The sequence below is a fragment of the Loa loa genome, assembly GCF_000183805.2.
Source record: "Loa loa unplaced genomic scaffold supercont3.442, whole genome shotgun sequence".
NCBI classification, from domain to species: domain Eukaryota; kingdom Metazoa; phylum Nematoda; class Chromadorea; order Rhabditida; family Onchocercidae; genus Loa; species Loa loa.
Window position 1 is genome coordinate 3,012 of NW_018108622.1, and position 22,382 is coordinate 25,393.

General features: G+C 25.9%; 3 protein-coding genes across 3 annotated transcripts in view; all 3 read right to left on the bottom strand.

Moving 5' to 3' along the window:
- LOAG_18681 (hypothetical protein) overlaps window positions 1-870 on the bottom strand; it is a 3,333-nt gene extending 2,463 nt beyond the window's left edge. Inside the window, exons 1-2 of the mRNA XM_020451345.1 lie at window positions 602-870; window positions 317-439 (exon numbers count right to left, since the gene is read on the bottom strand). Of these exons, the coding sequence (XP_020304878.1) occupies window positions 317-439; window positions 602-799 (321 nt within the window). The 5' untranslated portion in view covers window positions 800-870. The remainder of the gene's footprint in view (window positions 1-316; window positions 440-601) is intronic.
- Window positions 871-2,198: 1,328 nt separating this feature from the next.
- On the bottom strand, window positions 2,199-5,431 carry LOAG_04759 (hypothetical protein). The gene is made up of 9 exons (XM_003140297.2): window positions 5,301-5,431; window positions 4,975-5,114; window positions 4,600-4,712; window positions 4,287-4,391; window positions 4,073-4,212; window positions 3,850-4,005; window positions 3,471-3,564; window positions 2,961-3,091; window positions 2,199-2,808 (listed from the first exon to the last, which is right to left on the bottom strand). The coding sequence occupies exons 1-9, from the start codon at window positions 5,411-5,413 to the stop codon at window positions 2,661-2,663; spliced, it is 1,140 nt and encodes a 379-aa protein (XP_003140345.1). The 5' UTR covers window positions 5,414-5,431; the 3' UTR covers window positions 2,199-2,660.
- Window positions 5,432-19,884: 14,453 nt separating this feature from the next.
- On the bottom strand, window positions 19,885-22,382 carry LOAG_04761 (hypothetical protein; the record flags this gene model as incomplete). Its single annotated transcript, XM_003140298.1, has 5 exons — window positions 19,885-20,145; window positions 21,252-21,404; window positions 21,654-21,776; window positions 22,000-22,077; window positions 22,278-22,382. 5 exons carry the CDS (start codon window positions 22,380-22,382, stop codon window positions 19,885-19,887), a joined length of 720 nt encoding a protein of 239 aa, XP_003140346.1.

The following is a 22,382-nucleotide window of genomic DNA, read 5'->3' on the forward strand; positions in this document are numbered from 1 at the left end:
AATGTACAAACCTAATAGCTGAAACGAAAACGAGAATTACTTTCCTATTTTTCGTACGCATCGTAAAACAAATATCAGAGATACAGAAGACTGATCTTGTGTCATCAAATAAAATAGCTATAATCACATTTGACTGAATCTAATAAAATCTCAGCATGTTATAATGTAGACTGCAGCATAGCACGATACGAAATGAGGTTTACCATTCGCACATCATTTATTCGCCATCAGACGATATTCGAAATCGATAATAGAGAAACTATCGCTACAAGATCTCCACAAAACATATGGGCTAGTAAAAAATATCATAAGATACCTGATGGTTACATACAAATACGAATGGCCCCGGTTTCTGCAAGATGTCACCATTTCGCACGATAACTTCTATATTTGTCCATCTTGAGAGAATATTAAAAGAATCGAAAACAAATTTCGGCACCTGTAAAAGATTAAAACGTGTAAAATGCATAAATTTAATATGTCAGGATGATATTTTATGAAGCATAAACAAGCCAAGCCAAAATTTAGTACCCATCTCTTGCCAGAAAGAGAGAAAGGAAGAAAGTTTGGCAAAGAGAAAATCTCAGAAAAACACACTTACGTCGCCAAAAAAGTACAACGGCCAAACTAAACACACGATCACAGCATTAATCAGTATGGCACAATAGATGCCGACCATTTTAATAAAATATAAACACCTCGAGTTTAGTGACAAGAGAAATAATAAAATAGCAAACACCGATAGAATAATTAATAGCTGACATGTAGTACAAGATGCAAAAGACTCTGTCTCCTTCATTGATAATCTATTCCCCGTTTTTCTTTTTCCGAATGACAAAATACAAATGCGAGATGAAGTATCTGAAAGTTAATGAAAATTAATAAATCAAACCTGTATTCCATTCAATCGCAAACAGTTACATGTCGGATCATTCATATGAAGGGTGATAAATTGGTGAAGAATGACTTTGAAACAACTAAGGTGCAACTATCTAAGGGTAAAATCATAGTTAACCTTTCTGGAAAGGTAGAGCATATAAACAGTAGAGCATATAAACAGATAATCCATAAGAGATCATTTTGCAGCGATAAATCTTATCTCTTCCTTTGATCATCATAACGACAGATAATGAAATACGCCAATCTAATCAGAGTGGAATAACTAAATCGACTAAATCTACCCATCCAACAGTATATCAGTACACCTACTCGACATTCAGAGTCAGTTTTAAAACTTCGACATAGGAGAATCATAGTTGGCTTTTCTGGAAAGGTATAGCATATAAACAGACACACTATATAAACTATTGTTTTTACAAACAACTATTGTTTTTCGTTTTTAATTACTCATTTCATTTATCTTTACTAATTATTGATTCGATTTCTTGCTTTTAATTATTGTTATAGCTTTATCTTGAATTTGTTTCTTTTTTATTTTTTTGTTTTTGGAGAAGAGTTGCAATAAATATTCTATTAATATATGCTTTAAATAGTAGCAAAATATATTAACTGAAGAAATTTCAAGGATTAAACATAACAGTAGGCATCTTTGCTACTTGATTCGCTTCCGATCATGTGGTAAAATATAACTGTACTTACAACTTTTATTTAATAGAGATAGGAATCTAGCAAAACAGTATTATCAATAACATAAATAACACCATAATGCACATATAGATCACCTTATCTTCTTATAACAACAAAACGTATACCAAAAAATTCAGTAGAACAAAAGAAAGAAATACCTAAAATTAAGCTGATTTAAGCGATTTTAATTGAAAATCGACAAAATTATTATTTAATGAAGTAATGAAAAGTTTGAAATATCGAACTTAAACTCCCAACGAAGTACCGGAAAGTTTGAAATACTGAAGTTGAATCTCTTCAGTATTCATGCGATAACTATTACATGCTGAACATCTAAATAAAGAATCAGCCTGCTAAAGGTTTGAAATTCGGATTAAAACATTTGGATTAAAACAACATATTTTTATATTAATTTCCACTTTCAATCTTTATTTTCACATTTACGAGTTAATTCATTTTCCGTTTAGAGTTGAAAATTTCAGTATATCTTATTGAAAACTTATCAATAGAAGTAGAAAATCAAATTTTTGGAAAAGAAAATGCAATTTGACCGAAAAATTAATTTTTATTGCCATAAAAGCAAAAAATTAACTAATTTATAAAACAAGAAGATTTGAACCATTATCATAAATAGATCTGTATATCAGACAACTCTCTTGAACACTATTATACCCTACATTTTATCGGAACGGTAAATTAATTTAATAAGTATAAATAATATACGGGGAATTAATAAACCAAATGAAAGAAAATCCAACGAAATGCATTCTGGAAACATGACAGAAAGCAAAATGTTCGAAATTTTGGTACAGGAAACAAATTTTTCATAAGCAATCGAACATTTCGCACAGACCTAAAACATCTCTCACTATCTAATTTCCAAGACCCTTTAAGAACAAAGTCTATAGTTTCAATCAGCATCAATGATGTTACAAAAATAGACGATCCATCATGATCTACAAATAGTACTTTATGATGTTATTTTGTCTTTATTGAAATTTTTAAAATCGTTTTGTTCCTAGTAATCTTTGAAGTCTCTTCAAACTCAGCAAGTACAGAATACGAAAAAAAACTTAAGGCATTTTTAGCAAAGCATCATAATCCACTTCACCACTTGGCAACAGTGGCAGTTGTCCTTTGTTCACTGCTTCATTGAATCCTATACCCGACAAGGCATACTGGGCTAGATCCATTTTCCCAGGTGTGTAGCTGGTCACAGAACTGTAACAGCATTGAAATATTCAAAGAGTTTACTCACAAGATTTGCATGAAGTCGAAAACATTTAATCAACTGTAATTAGTGTTTATTTCCACTGAAGAAATTGAGATTAATAGACATTGACTTAAAGTTGTCGTAAAAGGATGAATCAAACCTGGTCAACCACCACATCAGAAATGGTTGTGTGAATGCTATAAATATCATCAAATATATTTTACGTTTTTTTCCACCATATTCATTATACGTATTCTGCACATCCATTAAAAATGTTTTCACTGTTCGTAGCTTAAAGAAAAATTTAATTAAATCCAAAAAATGCATCATTGGACAAAAGTTAATGCAAAAAAGACTAAACTTTGTCTTAACCCTAATGGAAGCCAAAGTAATCTTTTTAAAAACTACAAGAAAACTGTATCCATTTTTGTTTAATTCTCTCCCAACTTAGTTGAATCTCAAAGGACTTTTGCACTGGAGTAGTTTCTATATCACTCCATTTTCAAATGAGAGGTAAGTGTAATTCCTACAGCAAATAAAGGAGTGCAAAAGTCAAACGACAAATAATTATTCATTCAGATTTTGCAGGAGACTAAGATCAACATATTATGTATCTCACGCCAAAAAGGGGAACAAATTTCTATTGTAACAAAATACATATGAAACATACCAGAAAGAAAACAACTGCAAAGGATATATAAGCTAAAACCCAATAATAAAACGATTTACCACCTAATACAAAGACCAATAAGCAGACATTCATCCTAAAAAAGTAACACCAGCAGGTACGAAAATATAACGGTAATTATGCTACACAATTTAAACAAATATCTTAATTCAAAAACTGATGCGTTCGATAAACTAATCAGATCCTTTTATGGGAATTTAAAAGATTTCCTAATCCCGTTTCAATAGATTGACATAATATTTTTTTCTACCAAATCATCTTCAACAGCATTCATAGCTTGTATTTCAAATTCTGCCAAAAATTCAATTATTCAATTTACGAACAGTTTATCAGTTTCATCATAAATTTTCAAAAATCTTACCCAACGAATTTATAGCTACTATAGGCAAGTGAATGCCAGAAAGTAAGCGATTGTGATATGTTCATAATATACCTCGTTATAATTATGATCAAATTTTCGAAAATAAGGTACGCTAATGCATTTGTTGTGATGATGCCCAACTGTTCAGGTGTAAATCTTAAAAAATGATTCTTGAGCAGGTGTTTTCCGTGCAGGAAAAATGAAATCAGATAACTGAACTTGCCTTCTTTGTGTTCCTAGTACAAATCCAGAGAAAAGGATATAAGTTACATAAGCCATTAACGGAATATATAAATCAGGTGCGTTAACGTCTGATCGTGGGGGTAATGGTGAATCCGAAGAATCATACTTGACCGTCCAATCCTAAAATTACGGGCTGCATTTCACGGCATATTAAAAGTGTGTAAATTAACTTGTTATGAGATATAGGAACTTACTCGATGCAGAAAAGGGAAAAATATAAGAGCCAATTTCTTGCCAACGTATGCATTATCCACAGCAAAATAATACTTAAGATGGAATGCGGACAAATATTTAGTCAACTGAAATATATTATAAAACAGTTAGCTTCCGGCAGAAAATCATTCCCTTCTAAAATTCTTTTGGAAAATTGATTTCACGGTTAATCTTAATGTTAATAATATTAAATGCATCACACATGAAAATCCTTTGTTATTATTACCAACAAAAATGTACCCGACATTGCTGGCTACATGCATTGTGGATATCTCCAGTAATAAAAACAGTTACCTTTTCCTTCTGATGAACAGCAAACTGGCCACCAATTTGTCTTGCAGCATTTAACATTGGGTCTGACATGAATTGATCAGAAAATGATGGTAAATTTCCAACACCATATGAATCTGAAAACACATGAGTATAGCATATAAAAGTTGCGGGATATTTGTAGATGTTCGAAAATTCGGTAAAGTATTTTACAAAGTTTAATGTTTTAAATTCATATTGAATCTTTTTTTTAAGATTTTTTTCCATACTGAATTTTTTCTTTTGGAAATAAAACCAAATCTGTTTAAATCGTTCATGTCTCAAAATATATAAATTCAATAGATATGCAAAAGACAACGTGAAATAATTTTAATGTAATAATCTTAACGACAGGCTGACTTTGTGATGCCATTCCGAATGACTGCATTTGATTTGCTTGGGAATAATTAGCTGCCACCGGTACTGAAGCAATGGTTGCTTGTTGGTGATAGTATTCGTTAGAAACCTTATCCGATGGAATTGCTGCTGTAGGCTGATTACTAAAGCAATCTCACCTCTTTCAAATCAATAATCCCAGAAGAACATTCAAATACAGGACAAAGTTAGAATTGCAAAAACGAACTCTCTCATTTAGAAAATAACCGTAATACGAACTATCTGGCAATAAATTCCAAACCTTGACATCAGTGTTAACAAAAGGAAGTTCTTGTAAGCCAAATACAAACCTATAAGTTCCTTGGCTTCTCCATGGTTCTTGCCTCTGATACCAATGCTGGTTAACATTATAGCTAGCATTATAATTACTTTCATCATTCCAACCCCAACTTGGATCTGTCATTGTATAACTGAACTGAAAAATTTGCCAAACAAATAGTGATCTGTATGACAATAGTTCATCTATGAGATATTTATAAATCTGAATAAACCATAGGATCGTATTCTATTCACAACAAAGTAAGATATGTAAAACCAAGCCTAATTATTTATAATATGTCTTGTAATCACAAATAACACTAATAGATCGTTCCATAAAAAGCATGCCGATAATATACTATATCCTTATCCGATCATTTTCATTATCAAACTATCCAATGATTCCATAAATTTGTATTTCTACGTCAACATTTCCCCATCATTTGCCAAAAGATTTCCATCCACAAAATCACATCAATTTAGGACACGGAAATTACTCGGGAAAAACCTCACACGATAAATTCCACGCAGCACAAAACATCAAGGAATGTGGCCCGAAGCTTTTCCCGGACGCTTAATGCAACAATCTGTTCCATCTCAATTTGGGTATATTCTTCATTCCTGAAAGCGGTTTCACTTCGTTGACATTGTATAGACTTCAGCAGGATGAGAAAGCTGAGATATGACGTGTTGTTAAAACATCTTATTCTGTCAGTTCAGAATTCTCATGATCCGAAAAATCTTCTCTTTCCTGATGTGCCTTAACGACAGGAATGGAGAACTGAAAATTTGCTATTGTCAAAATGTGATAGGATATATTTGCTGTCAAATATTCAAGTAGGCAAAAAAAAAAGACACAAAATGACATGTTAGTTGTTTCATGCTATAGGATTAGAATCGTTCATAATCTAGTCCGGTTGATGTAGCAATGTTAAATTATTAAACTGTTAATTATTCTTGAACCTTCTTTTTTGAACTGATAACTAGAATGAATTGGTATTTATTAAGGCATATTATTTCGAAATACAGACTTTCAGTGATTTGTAAGGATTCATACAGTAATATACAAATTTATTAATCAAATAAAATATAAAAAATGATATCATTACCATCATTTATCATTAAATCTTTCTTTTTTCCTGATTAATGTTTATTAAATCATTACCTTTTCCTGATTAATAGTAAACCATCATCGTTTTTTTCCCAATTAATAATTCTATTTGAATATCATCTTTTCCTTTTTTTCTCCTAGACTTTTATTCCAAACATACTTGCTAATCCTAAATATACTGTAATATTTACATATCGTAATCATAGTTATATTGTAATATTTCAGAATCATTTATCGAAAAATGAAAAATCAATTCAGTTTGAATAAAAAGAGAAGGAAGCATTTTTTTTTCCCCTATCTTTATTTGCCTCTCTCTCTTTCCTTCTCCCCCTGTCGTTTTATCTCTCTGTTGATAAATTCAATGATAGAAATTTAAAGAGGAAAAAAGAAAAGGAAAAACTTGTTAGGAAATGTTAGAATAAATAAAAATTTCATGGTATAGAAAAGAAAAAAGTTATTTCTTTGTCAGGAATTAAATTATTCCTTCCCAACTATTCCTCCCAACTTTTCTGCTCTATTCTCAATTGATGAGTCATTTTGGTTTTTTGTTTCTCTGATATCGAATATTTTTAAATAATTAATTACCATCATACATTTATGCAAATTTTCCAACTTTCTTTGTTTCAATAATTATTTCATCTCTTCTACTTCCATTTCTAAAATTATCTTTACCTACCATATCTTTTGTATATTCACTTCCTTATTCTTGTTTTTTTTTCCTCACAAATTCCAAAAACTTGAATTGGAATATTTGCAGGAATATTCTTAGTAAGAATTATTTCAGATTGGTATTACAGTGTGCCATCATTACTTTCTACTTATAACGAAAATAATTTTGTCTTTAAAAAAAAATTATTCTTTCTCTCCTTTCCTTACTAATAACCTATTATTTTTAGTCCTTTATAATAGTTGATCAGATCGGATGGCTGGATGATGACCAACCGATTTGATCATTTTTCCAACAATCTTCATCATCAATTGATCGCTTAACGCGAAAACTTTGCTTTGATAACAACCTTAGAATATCAATCATTTCATTGAAAAAAATTGATGGAAATTGAATAATAATTGCAATTCCCCTACCCTTATCATAAATTAATTCAATTTTTAATTTTCGATAACATTGTGATTTATAAGGCGATTTTAAACTATTTAGAATATATTATGTTACTCCTCCCTATCATAACTAATGTTATACCAGTCTTTTATGCTAATTTTAATACCAGTCCATTAAATTAAAAACTCCATATTGAATTAATTTTATCAATTCGACCAAAATTACACCAGAAAAAAAGTATTATTTTATGACAATTACCAGTGAATTGTACAATTACAAGCAATTTTTTTTTTCCTTCCTAAAATTATTTCTCCTTCATCTATGATCTCTTAACTGTTTATATTTTAAAAAAAATTTAATCTGAAGTAAACAACATATGATTATAACATCAAAAGCTATTGAAAAATTACAAAAGCTCGTATATTTCATTGATTTGATTGAATATGCTATAAATTTTACCTTTCTGTCAATTCTTTTTAACAAAAAAAAAAGAAAAAAAAAAGGTGAGAGAAAATGAGAAAGAAAAATAATTCTTTCATATTAAAAATTCAAAAGTTAGATAACTAATTAGAGCTATATTTTATTAATGTGTATTTAGCATAATTTGATATTGTGATCATGCAATGAGATTAATTTAGCTGAACAAATTATTTTCGATGAAATGATTTGCAACACAGGTATTAATTGTGTTAATTAGTGTTTGTATATTTATGAAAATTGATGAACTTATTAAATCCAATTTACTCCTGGTTTTTTCATTAATTTCAATTCAGTTATGATTGATTTTATGTTGCTGTATTGGAAAATGCTCTCTCCTTGCTCCCATCTCCCATAAATCAGTTAATTAGGAAAAAATAATTAGAAAGTAAGTTGAAATTGGAATGAAAATGATAATGGAGGAAAAAAAATTTGTCTTAAAGAAGTTGTGGATTGCTTGAAAGAATTCATTTTTTCTTTAAATTTTTGTTTTGTATATTTAATTAAATCTTGTGAATTAACCCAAAGTTTTCCAAATTCATAAATTCTGGTTTTTTTTTTTGAAGTTTTTTGCTGATCGTAGATATTAACTGATTTATATATATAAATACTTTTTATATATATATATAAATATTTTTATATAATATTTATATATATGAATATTTTTTTAGGAAAAGAATTTTGCATAATCGCTATGGAAAAGAAAAAAAAGAAACTTCTCTTGTCAGGTATGAAAAATTTCCTAAGAATACTTTTTTGTTTTTCCAACTAATTTAATTGAATTTCGAGAATTATTCCAATTTTTTCGATCTTGTGCTAGAAGTAATTCGCTAATAATATCTGTTAATGTCTGCTCGAATAATTAAAAAACAAATTAAAATTTTAACTTTTCAATTTTTTGCTTCTTACATTAACCACAATATTCATTTTGTTAATATCAGTGTATTGGAATTCACTGGACCGAAATGAATTGAATTTGAGCATCGAAATGAAATGAAGAAGGAAGCGAAATATCCCTATATAAATTTTTTATATAAATTTTCTATATAAATTTTTTGTGTGAATTGCGCTTGTTTTTTTCTTTTTTTTGTCTAAGTAGCAAATAGCTTGATTAATTAATTAGTGGAATAAAGTTTAAATTTAAAATCATTATACAATTTAAATCTTAGTGAATTTATATGGAACTGTATTTGTTTGATTCAGTTTCAAATCCAAAAATTAACTCCGACTTTAAAAATATATCAAAAATGAGTAAATCAATTGTTTATTTTTTCGTTTGTCTCAATTTTTTTCTTTTCGAAATTAAATTTATTTGATCATCTAAATCTCAATCATATCATAAGTTAAGATGCCATGGACATTTTTTAAAATTATAGTACCAATTTTGTAAACTATCACAAATCAAAAAAAAACCAAAAAATTCAAAAATGACGATTTACAAAGTTAAATTTTTGAAATATTTTAATGTGTTGTTATATCATTATAAATTTTAATATCGTTATGATCAAAAACGAAAAAACCCATCGTAAAACGAAATAGCTTAATTGATTATCTATTTTGTAAGCTTATAAAGTACCAAAAATAAGATTATTTTTGTATCTCTCATAAAAATACAGCAATTCTTTTATTCAACTTTTTTCTTTAAATTTTTAGTTAAATTAAATTTCTCTAAAAATGATATAATTAATTTGAACAGTTAAAAATTTCTGTTGGCATTTGTAATTCATACTGCGTTTTTTCATCTCAGTAGTTTGCATTATAAATGCATATTTGACAAATGCTTTTACATGTTTTAATGCATCAAATTGAGCTACAAAGTTAGTGATTGTCAAATTAAATTTTACATAAATTGTGCAAAACTTTGGAAAAAATCGATGATTCTAAAATTTCAAAATATTTGTAACATTTAGAAAGAGGATGATAGGCATTTTTGCAAAATTTCTTCTAACTTTCTTTTACAACCACTAACTTTCTTTTTTCCCTTCGATGCAATTAACGATATCTTTATTGCATTACTTGATTACTCGATTTAATGATTTGTGATTAACAAAAGTTGCATTAAATCGCGATTTGACAAAAAAAAATAAAGTTTGAAAAAGGTAATTCAATTATCCATTTGTTTGTAATAATTAAGCATTCTTGCAAGGGAAATAACTGATTAGAAGGCAATTTTATTTTGGCAATAAGCATTTGATATGTTATAGTAAGAGTAAATGTATGCCTCAGCTTGGCATAAACTAACTTTGACATAAACTTTGTTAGGCTTTTCATCAATAAATAATGTTTTGACTTGGTAGTGACATCTATTAATTACCTCAAAGAAATGTAATTTATATCCTCGTGTGAATCAAATTTTTCAATTAAATCTTGAAAAAAAGTGAATTTAATATTTATAAAGGGCAAAGGTCGTAAAATATTATTTTCATGAATTCTTTTCCAAATTATCGTCAAAAATTGTAATGAACAACTATTGTTTTTCGTTTTTAATTACCCATTTCATCTATCTTTACCAATTATTGATTCGATTTCTTGCTTTTAATTATTGTTATAGCTTTATCTTGAATTTGTTTCTTTTTTTATTTTTTTGTTTTTGGAGAAGAACTGCAATAAATATTCTATTAATATATATGTTGTATATGTGACATCAATATTCTACACATTGATTTGCAATATAATATTATTCCAATTTTAATTAATTTTTTGAATTAAATTACTACTATAAAACGATATAAATAATGAAGTGATATAAGCTAATTCTGTTAACCATCATTAAACATGTCACTTCCGTTTATATCCGGCAAAAACCTGATTGATTATCATATTCCATATGATATGATCATCATATAAGAATGAAAGTAATATAAGAACTGTTTATTCATGCTACTTTAAAACTATCAATAGTTTTAGGTTTATTAGAATTCAATAATCAATAAATGTTTGCTAAAAACTTTTTCTTACCCCTACTAATTTTGTTGTATAACAATTACTCTTTTTTTAACAAATTTTTTTGCAGAATTTTGTCAATTTCCTAAAAATTGAAATTTTTAAGAAAATCTTCAATTTTCAGGGAACTTTAGACTTTTCCAGAAATTTCAATTTTTCGAAAATTTGATTGAAAAGCACATCCGAATTATGTTGCAATAATTCAGGTGCAAATTTCAGGTAATTTTTTTTCTTTTCCGTGTAAGCAATCTTTTCTGTTGGAAATGATAAATTCGAAATTATTTAAAACAAAACTTTTACACAATTTCTTTTCTTTATTTTCATTCCCTTTTTTCTTTGTATTTGTATTTGCAAAGATCAAAAATCAATGTATCGAATAAAATTGATGAAAAGATTGGAAATTATAATGAAAAAAAAATTTTTAATATCATTATTTACTGAAATAAATTATGCATAAAATTGATCTTTATTGCGTAGCTTTAATTGTCATTTAAATATAGCATAAGCCTGCTTTTCGTCATAACTTAATACACTCATCTTTTCAACCTTTTCTCTCCATCACTTTCCTTCTTTTCCCTCCTCTCTCTCTCCCTCTCTCTCTTTCCTTTGCCTCTCTTTCTCTCTTACCTTTTTTAAGAATTAAAGTATCGTTTATCAATGCTAACAAAGTTCAAGTCAGATTATTTATAGATATGAAAAAGTAAAAGATTTCAAAAGTATATACAAAGTAGTTAATCCAAAATTTTACCGGATATCATATCCGAATGCAATAAATCGAATGACATACAAAAATTTAACTAAAGTTTTGATTATATCGAATATCACACTTAAATTTGATTATATTCGGTGGAATACTAAAAAGTATTCAAAACGTACTGTATCAGGTAATATACCTAAATTTAATTATACCGGATAACATTGTCTAAATTTAACAGGACAGGATAGTACACTCAAGTTTAATTGCAACAGCAAACTGATGTTATTCAAATAGCCGAGTGAATGATAAACAAAAACGAATAATTATTCGTTTACATCTTGCAAATGATGAAATTGATCATTTTTCTTATCATATTCTTATCACACGAAGAATGTTAGGTTGAATGATATATTCGGCGAAAATAAAATATGAATTGGTGAATAATTGAATTTTCAGAAGTGGAAAAAAAGCAGAAATAATTATTTCTAATGAAAGCAAAAGTAAGGAGAAAACAATCAAAACAAACAATAATTTTTCCTTCCTTTTTACAACTAAAAAATTCGAAAAGTTAGGAAAAAAATCATTTCCATTCCGTGGGGCCATAATTTTGCATAATTTTATTAAATCGATGCAGCAGTTTCTAACAGTATTTATACTAAAAAAAGTTTTTTTTTACTTCAATTATTAAAAAAGAAAAGGAGTTCAATGTTGAAAGTAGGAAGGTTAAGAAATGTTAAGGAAATGAAATGAAAATGAAAGGGTAGAATGGAATGAAAAAATGAAATATGTGAATGGCATGTAACCTTTTATATCATTCCATTTTCGTATTTTATTTTATTATTTTAAAATTTTTAAAATTTTCTTGATTTTTAAAAACTTTGAAAATTTTTTCCGTTTAAAAACTTTGGAATTTTGAAATTTTTTGAAAAAATGAAATATTTTCACATTTCATTTTATTTCATATCATAAATTTTATCTATTGTATTTCAGTGATACATTTCACTTACGTGAACAAGCATAAGTAAAAGTTTTTACTTTAATTATACGATTTCATGCCACATTATATATCTATGTATATGTATATATGCAAGCATAAATTAAGCGTAAAACTTTAATCTTATCTGATATCATATTACAAATATTTTTTTTAATAAATCATCTCAAGTACATATGTATATGTAAGCAAAAACATACACAAATTAAATCAAACGTGAAAATTCTTTTTTTTTCTTTTTTTGCTTTTATTTGTCATTTAGTGGCATAATTTAAGTATAAATATATATAAATAAAGCATTTATCATAGTACTATGATATCATCATATCATTTTTTTCTTCTTTCTTTTAATCTACGTTATATGATGTGATGTAAGCATAAGAAAAGCACAAAAGCTTTTATTCCTATGCTATATGTTGATTAATGAAAGTATATTCATATATAATATAAAATGAATTCTAATTAATATTTAAGAATTCTAATCATGAATTCCACTTTTTTGATGAATTCCAGTTAATACTTAGTGTTTGATTTCGATTAATTTGATCGATTTAATGCCTAATATTTAATTCTAATTAGTTTAATATTTAATTCGATTAATATTTAATTCTAATTAATAATCAAAATATTTTATACATTGCTTGATGAAACTAAAATATTACACTTTGTTGTAACATTAACTTTTAAGTAATAAATATTTATAAACTAAAATAAGTATAATGAAATTTAGTGATAACAAAATAAAAATGATAAACAAATTGATGAAAAAAAAAAAGAAATAATCTTCAATCTCAGATACATATTACTGTATCACATCATTATAAATCAGTGGTAAATTTATTCCATATTTCTCATATAATTAATATTATTAATTTTTTTCTTTAATATTATATTAAATTATTTATTCTTTCTAATCTTTATTTCGTTATGATTAGCTTCGCAAATAATTGAAAAAAAATTTAATATTATGTTTTAACAAACAATTATTTATGTCAAGAAATATGATTAGTTACATCATAAAATCAAATTGATTATATGAAATATTAATTGTTCTTATAAAAAGTTAAATGTAATTTTCTAATCATTGATTTTTATAGTTAACATTATATGATTAATATTTTCTATCACATATTTCAAATCAAATAATTTAAAGTATTTTCAATATAAATATAAATTATGTCTATTCTATATTTTTCATTTCAAATGTATTTTTCTCATCTTTTTCATTTGAATACATTTATTAGAATTTGCAAGCTTTTTTCTTATTTTTTTTAAATATATATATTTTTAATAGTGTCTTTTGATTATTCCATGTGACAGATTTTAATTTAAATAACGAACGCATTAAATTCAATACATTCATCACATGATATTCGATGATAAATTAAATAACTTAAAATATTTAAATATGAATAAAACACTACTCATACAATAATATACTGTATTATCCATTTCGAATATATATTTTTTTATATGGATGTACTTTTTTTTCGTTTGAATATATTACAGCAGAATTTTTTCATTTGTTTTTTTTCGCCATATTACAATAATTAATTCTCGTTTGACTACACGAATATTTTACTATTTGCAATATTATTACTTTTTTTGAAAAAAAGAAAGAACGAAAATTTCATTGTAATGAAATGAACTGAATGTTCCCAGCAAAAATTTAACAAGAAGATTAATTAGCCTTCAGTTATTAATAGTACTTCCAATTGATTGAAAAAAAAAAAAAAAAAAAGTAGAAAAACGACATCTCATTTAATATCTCATTGATAGGATGCCATCCAAGAAGAATTATTCATCAAATGTCACTTCAAAATTTTGTAGTACTTTTCTTCTCTTTTTCCCTTTATTCCCCCCATCAAGTTGAATATTCAAATGTGCTATAATTAATTCCTTCATCAACTTAATCAATTAATTAGTTGATTGGCTAGTTAGTTGATTAAATTGGCTAATTAGTCCTAAATTGGTTAAAATATCTTTGTATTTATTCATTGAAATATTACAAGAATCATTGAATGAATTGGAATAATTTTTGCATTTAAAAATTTAATTCAAATGTTTCAAAAATGCAAGCAACAATTTTCCATTGGAATCCAGGAAAAAATGTGAAACGGTGGAAAAAAAAAAGAAATTATAAAACAACTTTTCTGCTTGGCAAATTTGAAAAATTTTTTTTTAAAAAAAGAAATATGAAATTAAATATTTCAGATATATGTTTCTAATATTCCTGTATATGTTACCATTTTTCATTATACTGTTAGGTAATTATGTTCAAACTAAGCATATTTATCCAGACAATCAATGCATTCATTTCTTGGGTAAAATCTTCATCTGCAAAAAGGCAAACAATAATGATGTTATCACTCCATTGTTAGTATATTTTGCCATTAAAATTTTTTAATTTTTCATACTCTTAATAATATATTTGATAAGGGATATTTTACTATTAATTATCACTTTTATCAAACAACATTTACTGCATGAAAGAAATACCTAAAAATGCAACCTTTGATATGAAATTTCGATTTAATTCAAATTTAATAAAAAAACTCTATTTAATTATTTTTTTAACTAAGAAAGTTTAATTACAAATGATATTAAAACTGCATATGACAAGTGAAGTGTGAGTTCTTTATATTGCAGCATTAATCAAGGTATTAATCGAAGAAGACAAAATAATGATGATAAACCATCATTGAGTAAGTTTAATTTTTGAAATTTATCTTTTTCATGAGTCACAAAAGAAAAACACATTTAAGAATGTAAAGTGAGTTTGTCACTATGAAAAGCTTCCTGCCATTAAAGAAACAAAAAAAAAGATTGTTATAAAATTAACAAATAATATAAAATACAAATTAAAAAAAAATATGAGAAATTTATTTAAGAAATTACTGATAATTTATAGTCATCAGATGTGGAAAAAGTATAAATTTTACCTTTTTTTGAAAGGATTCTTGCATTGTTAGTTTTTTTTTTTCTATCATAAAACAATTTCAGTTTTACCAAATCCATGGATTTCATTATTGACTCGAAAATTTCAATTCAAATGGGCAAATCAAAAAGAATATTAATTCAAAGATGAGAAAAATCAAACAATGATTGTTTATATCAAGTAATGATTGAGTGGGAAAATTTTACAGAACTAAAATTTATTATATTAATATTTCAAGCTAGTAGGATATAGATTTTTGCTTGTTTTTTGCACCAAAATTCGGATGAAAAATACTTAAAATTAAAAATTGCTTCATTTTCAATGCAAAAAAAAATTTATAAAATTATTGGCTGAAAGCAAGCAAATTAATTTTGTTACTTTTAAGCAAAATTGCTTAATTATTCTCTAATTTTTTATTCAGTTGTCATGATATCTGCTTTTCATACCAACAATCATTTCGACAATTTATGCCCATTTTTTTTGAGAGCAAATTTATAATTACTTAAATTAATAAATATTGTATTGCTAAGTATCTGTGAATCTGTTTGTATACTAAACATTTCCCGCCATCTTAGCGTTAACAGTTTAACATTTCATGTCACAAAATGAAGTATTAAATATATTATTTAGATGGACTTTTAGGTATTATTAATATTACGGTACAATGTGAAATGTTAGTGGACTTTTAAATAGGATTAATATTACTTTATTGTCTATAATTTAAATTTTTTTTTGAGAAATTGACATGTAAGTTTAATATAAACCTTTCTTTCAGTTATTAGTTGCAGATATAATTTTCATAAAATACAATCTTATTACCTACTGTAGAAAATATTCTACAGAAATATATTTATGCGTTTAACTTACAGTAGCTAACATTTTGCAACACCTTAATGGAGTATAAAATGCCAAATAATCCACGCTTGACAAACATTCTATAGAATTAAATAAATATAACTGACAGTAAAAAATATTCTACAGATTAACTAGGTATAGTTTACTGTAACAATTATAGAATATCAAGTATATATGGTTTTACGGTGGCAAATATTCCACAGTATCACGGTAGATATAAATGACATAAACCTGTATTCCTTCTATTCTGTTAGAAATTTTTTTTTTCCGTTTCCTTTACTCATTCATTACACATGGCATTTACCATATAATAACATATCAAGTCTTCAGGTTTTGTATTACATACCAACTTCGTTCTTTCAAACTTTGATGTTGAGTTGGACATTAATTAGTAAGCTAATAAGTATCAAATTTCATTAGGAAGCTAATGAACAATGATACTGTTATCACAAGTATACTGTAATAGTTTTTAGCAGATATTGCTCTACATTTAAGATTTATAATGGTTTATTTAACTTCTGTTAAGTACTGAAATAAATAATGTCGCGGGATAAAAAAGAAAAAAATGAGTTGGCGACAAATTCCAAGTATCTTATGCATTTTATTATTAAATAAGCAAGCATTAAAATTGCAAAATTTGATACTATTAACTCAATTATTCAAGAATATTTAAACATTATTTAAGTCAGTAATTAAATACCAGAATTTGCAAATCAATGGCTATTGAAAATTTTCAATTCAATATTATTCAAAAAATCTATACCAATATAATTTCAGATTATTAAAATGAATGACAACTTTTTTTGCCAAATCCCTATTGTTTTATCGTTTATACGATGTAGTGTTTTTCTTCTTCAGTTGTATTTCTACACTACACTGTAAATGTTTTACTATATAAAACAAAGGAAATATACTGGAACAACTATAAGCTGACGACATTTCATCGTTTTTCTTTTCCAAACTTTTTTAACAATCCAATCCTTGTTATTCCTCATCATATCGTTCCCTTATTTTAATTATTATCTCAAAATTATCTGATAATTATTTTTCTCGGTTCTTCACCCTAAATCTTTCAATGTACTTTTAACAGATATGCCATCTCCCCATTTCTCTTAAATTTGATTACTATTTCAAAGTTATCGAATAATTATTTTTCCCGGCTCTTAAAAAAAATCACTTTAGTATACTTAGAAATCTTTGTTATAATTGTCAAGGTAATTTGTGATTTTGTTATGAATATATTATTCGTATTAGCATTAATTTAAAGCAATACATTGCATTCTTTAAATTACCAAAAAAGAAAAAGGTAACATATTTTGTAATTAATTTATGCGAAATAAATATTATTAAACTTAAGTTCTGATATGATTATTGTGATTGTTCATATTAAAGAATGATCCAATGTTTTTTTTCAGCTTTCAATAATAAAATTATAAATAATTTCATCAAGAAATGCAAAATGAAGTTATCAAATCATTTTAAATACATTTCTTGTGCTTTCTTAAAATAGCACAATATTTTTTAAATCGTTTTTTTTTTTTGTCAGAAAATGCAATTTGAAAAAGCATGTAAATGGAATACTTGCAAAAAAAAATGCTTGCATTTTGAACAAATTTTTGAAGTTTAATTACGACAATTCCGCAAATTTAATTAGCAACAAGCTAATTTTTGCAATGCTAATTAAAAACTTTACAAACATAATTAACAATAAGTTAAATGCAACAGTATAGAATGTATTTCAGTGCTTTAACAGCAATTAATTTTTGTTTCAAAAGATTGGGAAGGAAAAAATTTTGCTAAATGATATGGGAAGCAACAACAATATTTCATCCTTAAAATTTAGATTGGTTTAAAAAAACGAAGATAGTAAGAAAAATTTTGAATGAATTAATCATTCCTAACATTAATTTTTCTTTAAACATTACCACAGTTGTTGCTAAAAAAAATTTTTTGAAATAATTTAAATTATTCGACCAAAAAAAGGCGTTTTTCCTTGTTCTCAAATCATAACCCAACCATAAAAGGAAACTTAAATACCATTAATTAATTCATTTCATTTACAGAAAGTCATCTCTTACCCTCACCCACTTATATAAGTGATATTGAAATAAATAAACTTTTCGATTAATACATTTGATTAATTTGCATTGAAATAGTTATTAAGTAAATTCAATTGTTTTAGGTATAGCAAATAATTATAACTTTTTGTTCATAATTGTTTAATTCATTCTTATTTCATTCGTCATTATTAATGATGAATTGGTTTAAAAGGGCTAAAAATAGTTATGATTATAAGCTAAATGATATGTAAATTCTTCATAATTAATATTTTTTTTTCATGCACTTTCATTTTTGATAAAGCAAACGATTATTTCAGGATACTGAAATTGCAATTTAAACTTTTAATATGAAAATACTTCAAAATGATGCAAAACAAATGATACATTCATTAAAGAACAGAATGATTGTTGCTTTTGAATAAAATTATCATAATGGAAATTATAAAAGCATTTGTGACAATATACGGTTTGCATATGTGTGAATCTTTATGGATAAAAAGAAATTATACAATTTCACACATGAAAGTTAAAATAATGAATAAATTGATATTAAACTAAATTAATGATTTATAGCAATGAAGTGACAGTTGAAAGTTTAAAAATTATGCGTAAAATGAGGGAATTAAACTATTCGAAAATGACTGACAGATATTAAAATTTAGGTGATAATTTTTTAAATGTTGTGGAAATTCATTGTGATCGTTTTTTTACTATTTTTTAACGGTTGTTGTCATTTAATCACTGTAGCTTTTTATAGGAAATTGTATTTTTGGATACGATAAACCTGTGATACGGTCGCAAGCAATGCCATTTTGGTTATTGGTAGCAAACAATCATTATCATCTTTGTCTCTTTTTTTTTCTTTTCCAGTAATTTTGAAATGTTACTACATCCAACCATACTTTTCTAATGAAATACCGTACTTTTTTTGTTCGTATAATAATCGAGCAAACTATACTGTCATATCAGTAACCACTGGTAGTAAGACTGGATGATTGAGTATATTGTTAGTATGAGAAAAAAGAAGAGAAAAATTCTTCGAAAGCTTTTATTCCATATCTAAATAATAATTTAAAATTTTTGTTAAACAAAAGTATGCATGTGAATAAGCAAGCAATTCTACAGACAATCCCACACTATACAGTATGCCAAATATCTACATATTTGTTTAATTTGAAATTTTCAGTTTTATTTTAAACATCTTGGAAATTACAAAAAAAAAAAAGAGAAGCAAAATGTTAAATGAATCAGATCAATAAATTAAAAGAAGGACAAGAAAAAACTATCAGCATCTTTTCTTTTTTTAAAACCGCAAACTAAGTGAAAAATTTTTCCAATCATTAAAAAAAGGAGATAAAAAGGAAAAGAACTGATAATTTGTCATATTAAATTCCCTATTATATTACCTTCCCTCATTATAAATCTTTTTTAAAATATATGGATATTAAAAATAAAGAGTAAAAGTAATTTTTAAAAAAGAATAATTAAAAAATCGTATTCCACCACGAGGTGTACTTTTGACGATAATTTTTACCACCTAAACTTAATGTTAAACATTTTGGTCCACAAATCCAACTTCGATGATGTTCACTAAATGGAAATGATGAACATAAAAAGGTTTGCATCATGGATGAATGAGGTGGATAACCATAAATTAATGATTGTCCATAACGTCCATTACCAGCACCACTACTAATAACAGTATCATAATGAGTACAAGCATAACCAACACTGGATGATGGTACCTGAAATGATAACATCTATGAAATTTGATTTTCCTACTTTTTTCTTTCTTTTCATAATAGGTAATATTATATGAATATAACAAAGAATTTTTTTATAATAAACAAACACTTTGCATAAATTTCTCATTTCTTTTTCAAATCATACTGAATAAAAATGTAAATTTCTTTAATGTAAATTTACATTAAATTTTAAATTTATAGATTGAAATTTTATTACATTAAATTTAAAATCGCATTTTCATTAAAATTTCATTTACAATATAATAATTTTTTAATACAAATATGAATCTTATGAATACACTAAATAAACTGTTTTATAGTAAACAACACATAACAGATGACAGCAAATAATGCTTTATAGTAAACAACATCCCAAGAATACAATAAATTCATATTTGATAGTAAAATAACATTTCATATACATTTCTGAAAAGTTATGTTTTCTTTAACCACAATGAGTATTTATGTAAATTATTATTCATAATTAGTGTAAAAATTTTTAAACAATTATTAATTTTCTACGTCTTTTTTTTAATCCTTAATTTCATCACATTTAATTGAATTTTTCTGACATCGTTTTTTTTTCTAATAACAAAATTATCTTTTAAAGTAATTACTGACGAATATTTGTTTACCTGTGCAGAAAAATCATTTGTAGCAATTAATGGTAATAGAAATAAATTTTTGGAAAATCATTTTCCTTTTTTAACTGCGATAATTATTATATATGTGAGTAATCTATTATCATAAAAAAAATATAATGTAATTTTTTAAAAACTATTATTAGTCTTTTCAGTCATTAAGGACGTTATTATGTTCGAACCATAAAATTATTTCAGTTTTTTTCTTCTAATTTTAATTTTATTTTATTTAATCGAAATTTCTTAGCATCTTTTTTCATTTTAATGATAAAATTATTCCAATAATCTTTTAATGTGTTATTAATAATTATCCAAAATAAGAAATGGTATTTTGACGTACTATTAGATGGATACTTTACCAGAAAAAATGTAAAAAAAAAAAACTTCCAAATGTTTGGGAAAAAAAAAGCTCTTTTTTTGCGTAAATTCAATTTATTCCAATTATAACGAAAAAAAATTACATACATGGGAAAATGGCGTAAATCCCCAATAAGGTAATGTATGGTAAGGATTATGAATTTGCAGCATTGCATCTTTCTGACTTTCCCGATACGATGGTGGCGGTCCTTGTAAGCAACTATTCGATCGTGAAGGTAATCGTTTTAATCGAGCAATGTCCTATAAACAAATAATTAACAATTTTATTTTCAGAGTTATATATTGTATTTTATTGTTTTTTAAATTGTTGCAAAATTAAACTTTAAATAAAAATATCAAATCAAATTACAAAATTGATTAGTTTATGCAGTTATTTTATTTAAAACTGGCAATGTGATGCACAAATAACATACTTATATTGCATTTACACTAATTAATTAGACAAATATTTTTTGATAAATTAATTGAATGAATGATAAATAAACATACAAGTGGAATGGAATGTGATTGAAATGGATGTGGATACAAACATCGTCGTATTGTATACATTTTTAGATGTCCTTTGCTAAGAAGTATAAGTTGACGAAATTCATTATCTGTTGCCACAATATTCTTCAAATTTTGAATAATTTCACAAATTTTCATGAAAACTTTATCCGGATACAAAAAAGTAATAAAATGAGAAATGTTGGCTAATATTGATGGGTAATATTTGCAGTGTATTCAAAATTCGTTAAATTTAGATTTAAATAATCGTACAAAATTAATTAAATACATATCAGAATTGACATTGATTGAAAATGAAAAAGAAACAAGGAAGGAATGATGAAATTACCTCACTACCATTTTTATCATAACTTGCTAATACATCATTAAAATCTGGTAGTTTTCGACAAATTTTTCGCAATAAAATCTATAATGAAATAAATCAAATAAAGTAAATTAAACTTAAATGCTTTTAATTCAAAAAAAAAGGAGAAAACTGAATTAAAAAAGAATAATTACTGAAATTAAGTGAGAGAAATAAATTATTTTATTCTTTCAAACAATGATTTCATATTCATATTAACTTTACCGGACAATTCTAAATTCAAATTAACAAAATGGACTCACCTCAAAGGCATCATCTTGAGCTAATTCTTGCTGTGTAAGAATAAATTTGTATTTATGGCCATGATGATTCCATTTCACTTTCAAATCGCCGCCATTAAGCTTCAT

Bases quoted from the DNA above. Each gene is read 5' to 3' on its own strand.
- LOAG_04759 (XM_003140297.2), bottom strand. From the start codon at position 5,413: ATGACAGATCCAAGTTGGGGTTGGAATGATGAAAGTAATTATAATGCT. The intron at 4,713-4,974 runs GTCAGCCTGTCG...ATGTGTTTTCAG, and splicing joins ATTCGGAATGGCATCACAAA to ATTCATATGGTGTTGGAAAT. The intron at 3,092-3,470 runs GTATGTTTCATA...TTTTTCTTTAAG, and splicing joins TTGCAGTTGTTTTCTTTCTG to CTACGAACAGTGAAAACATT.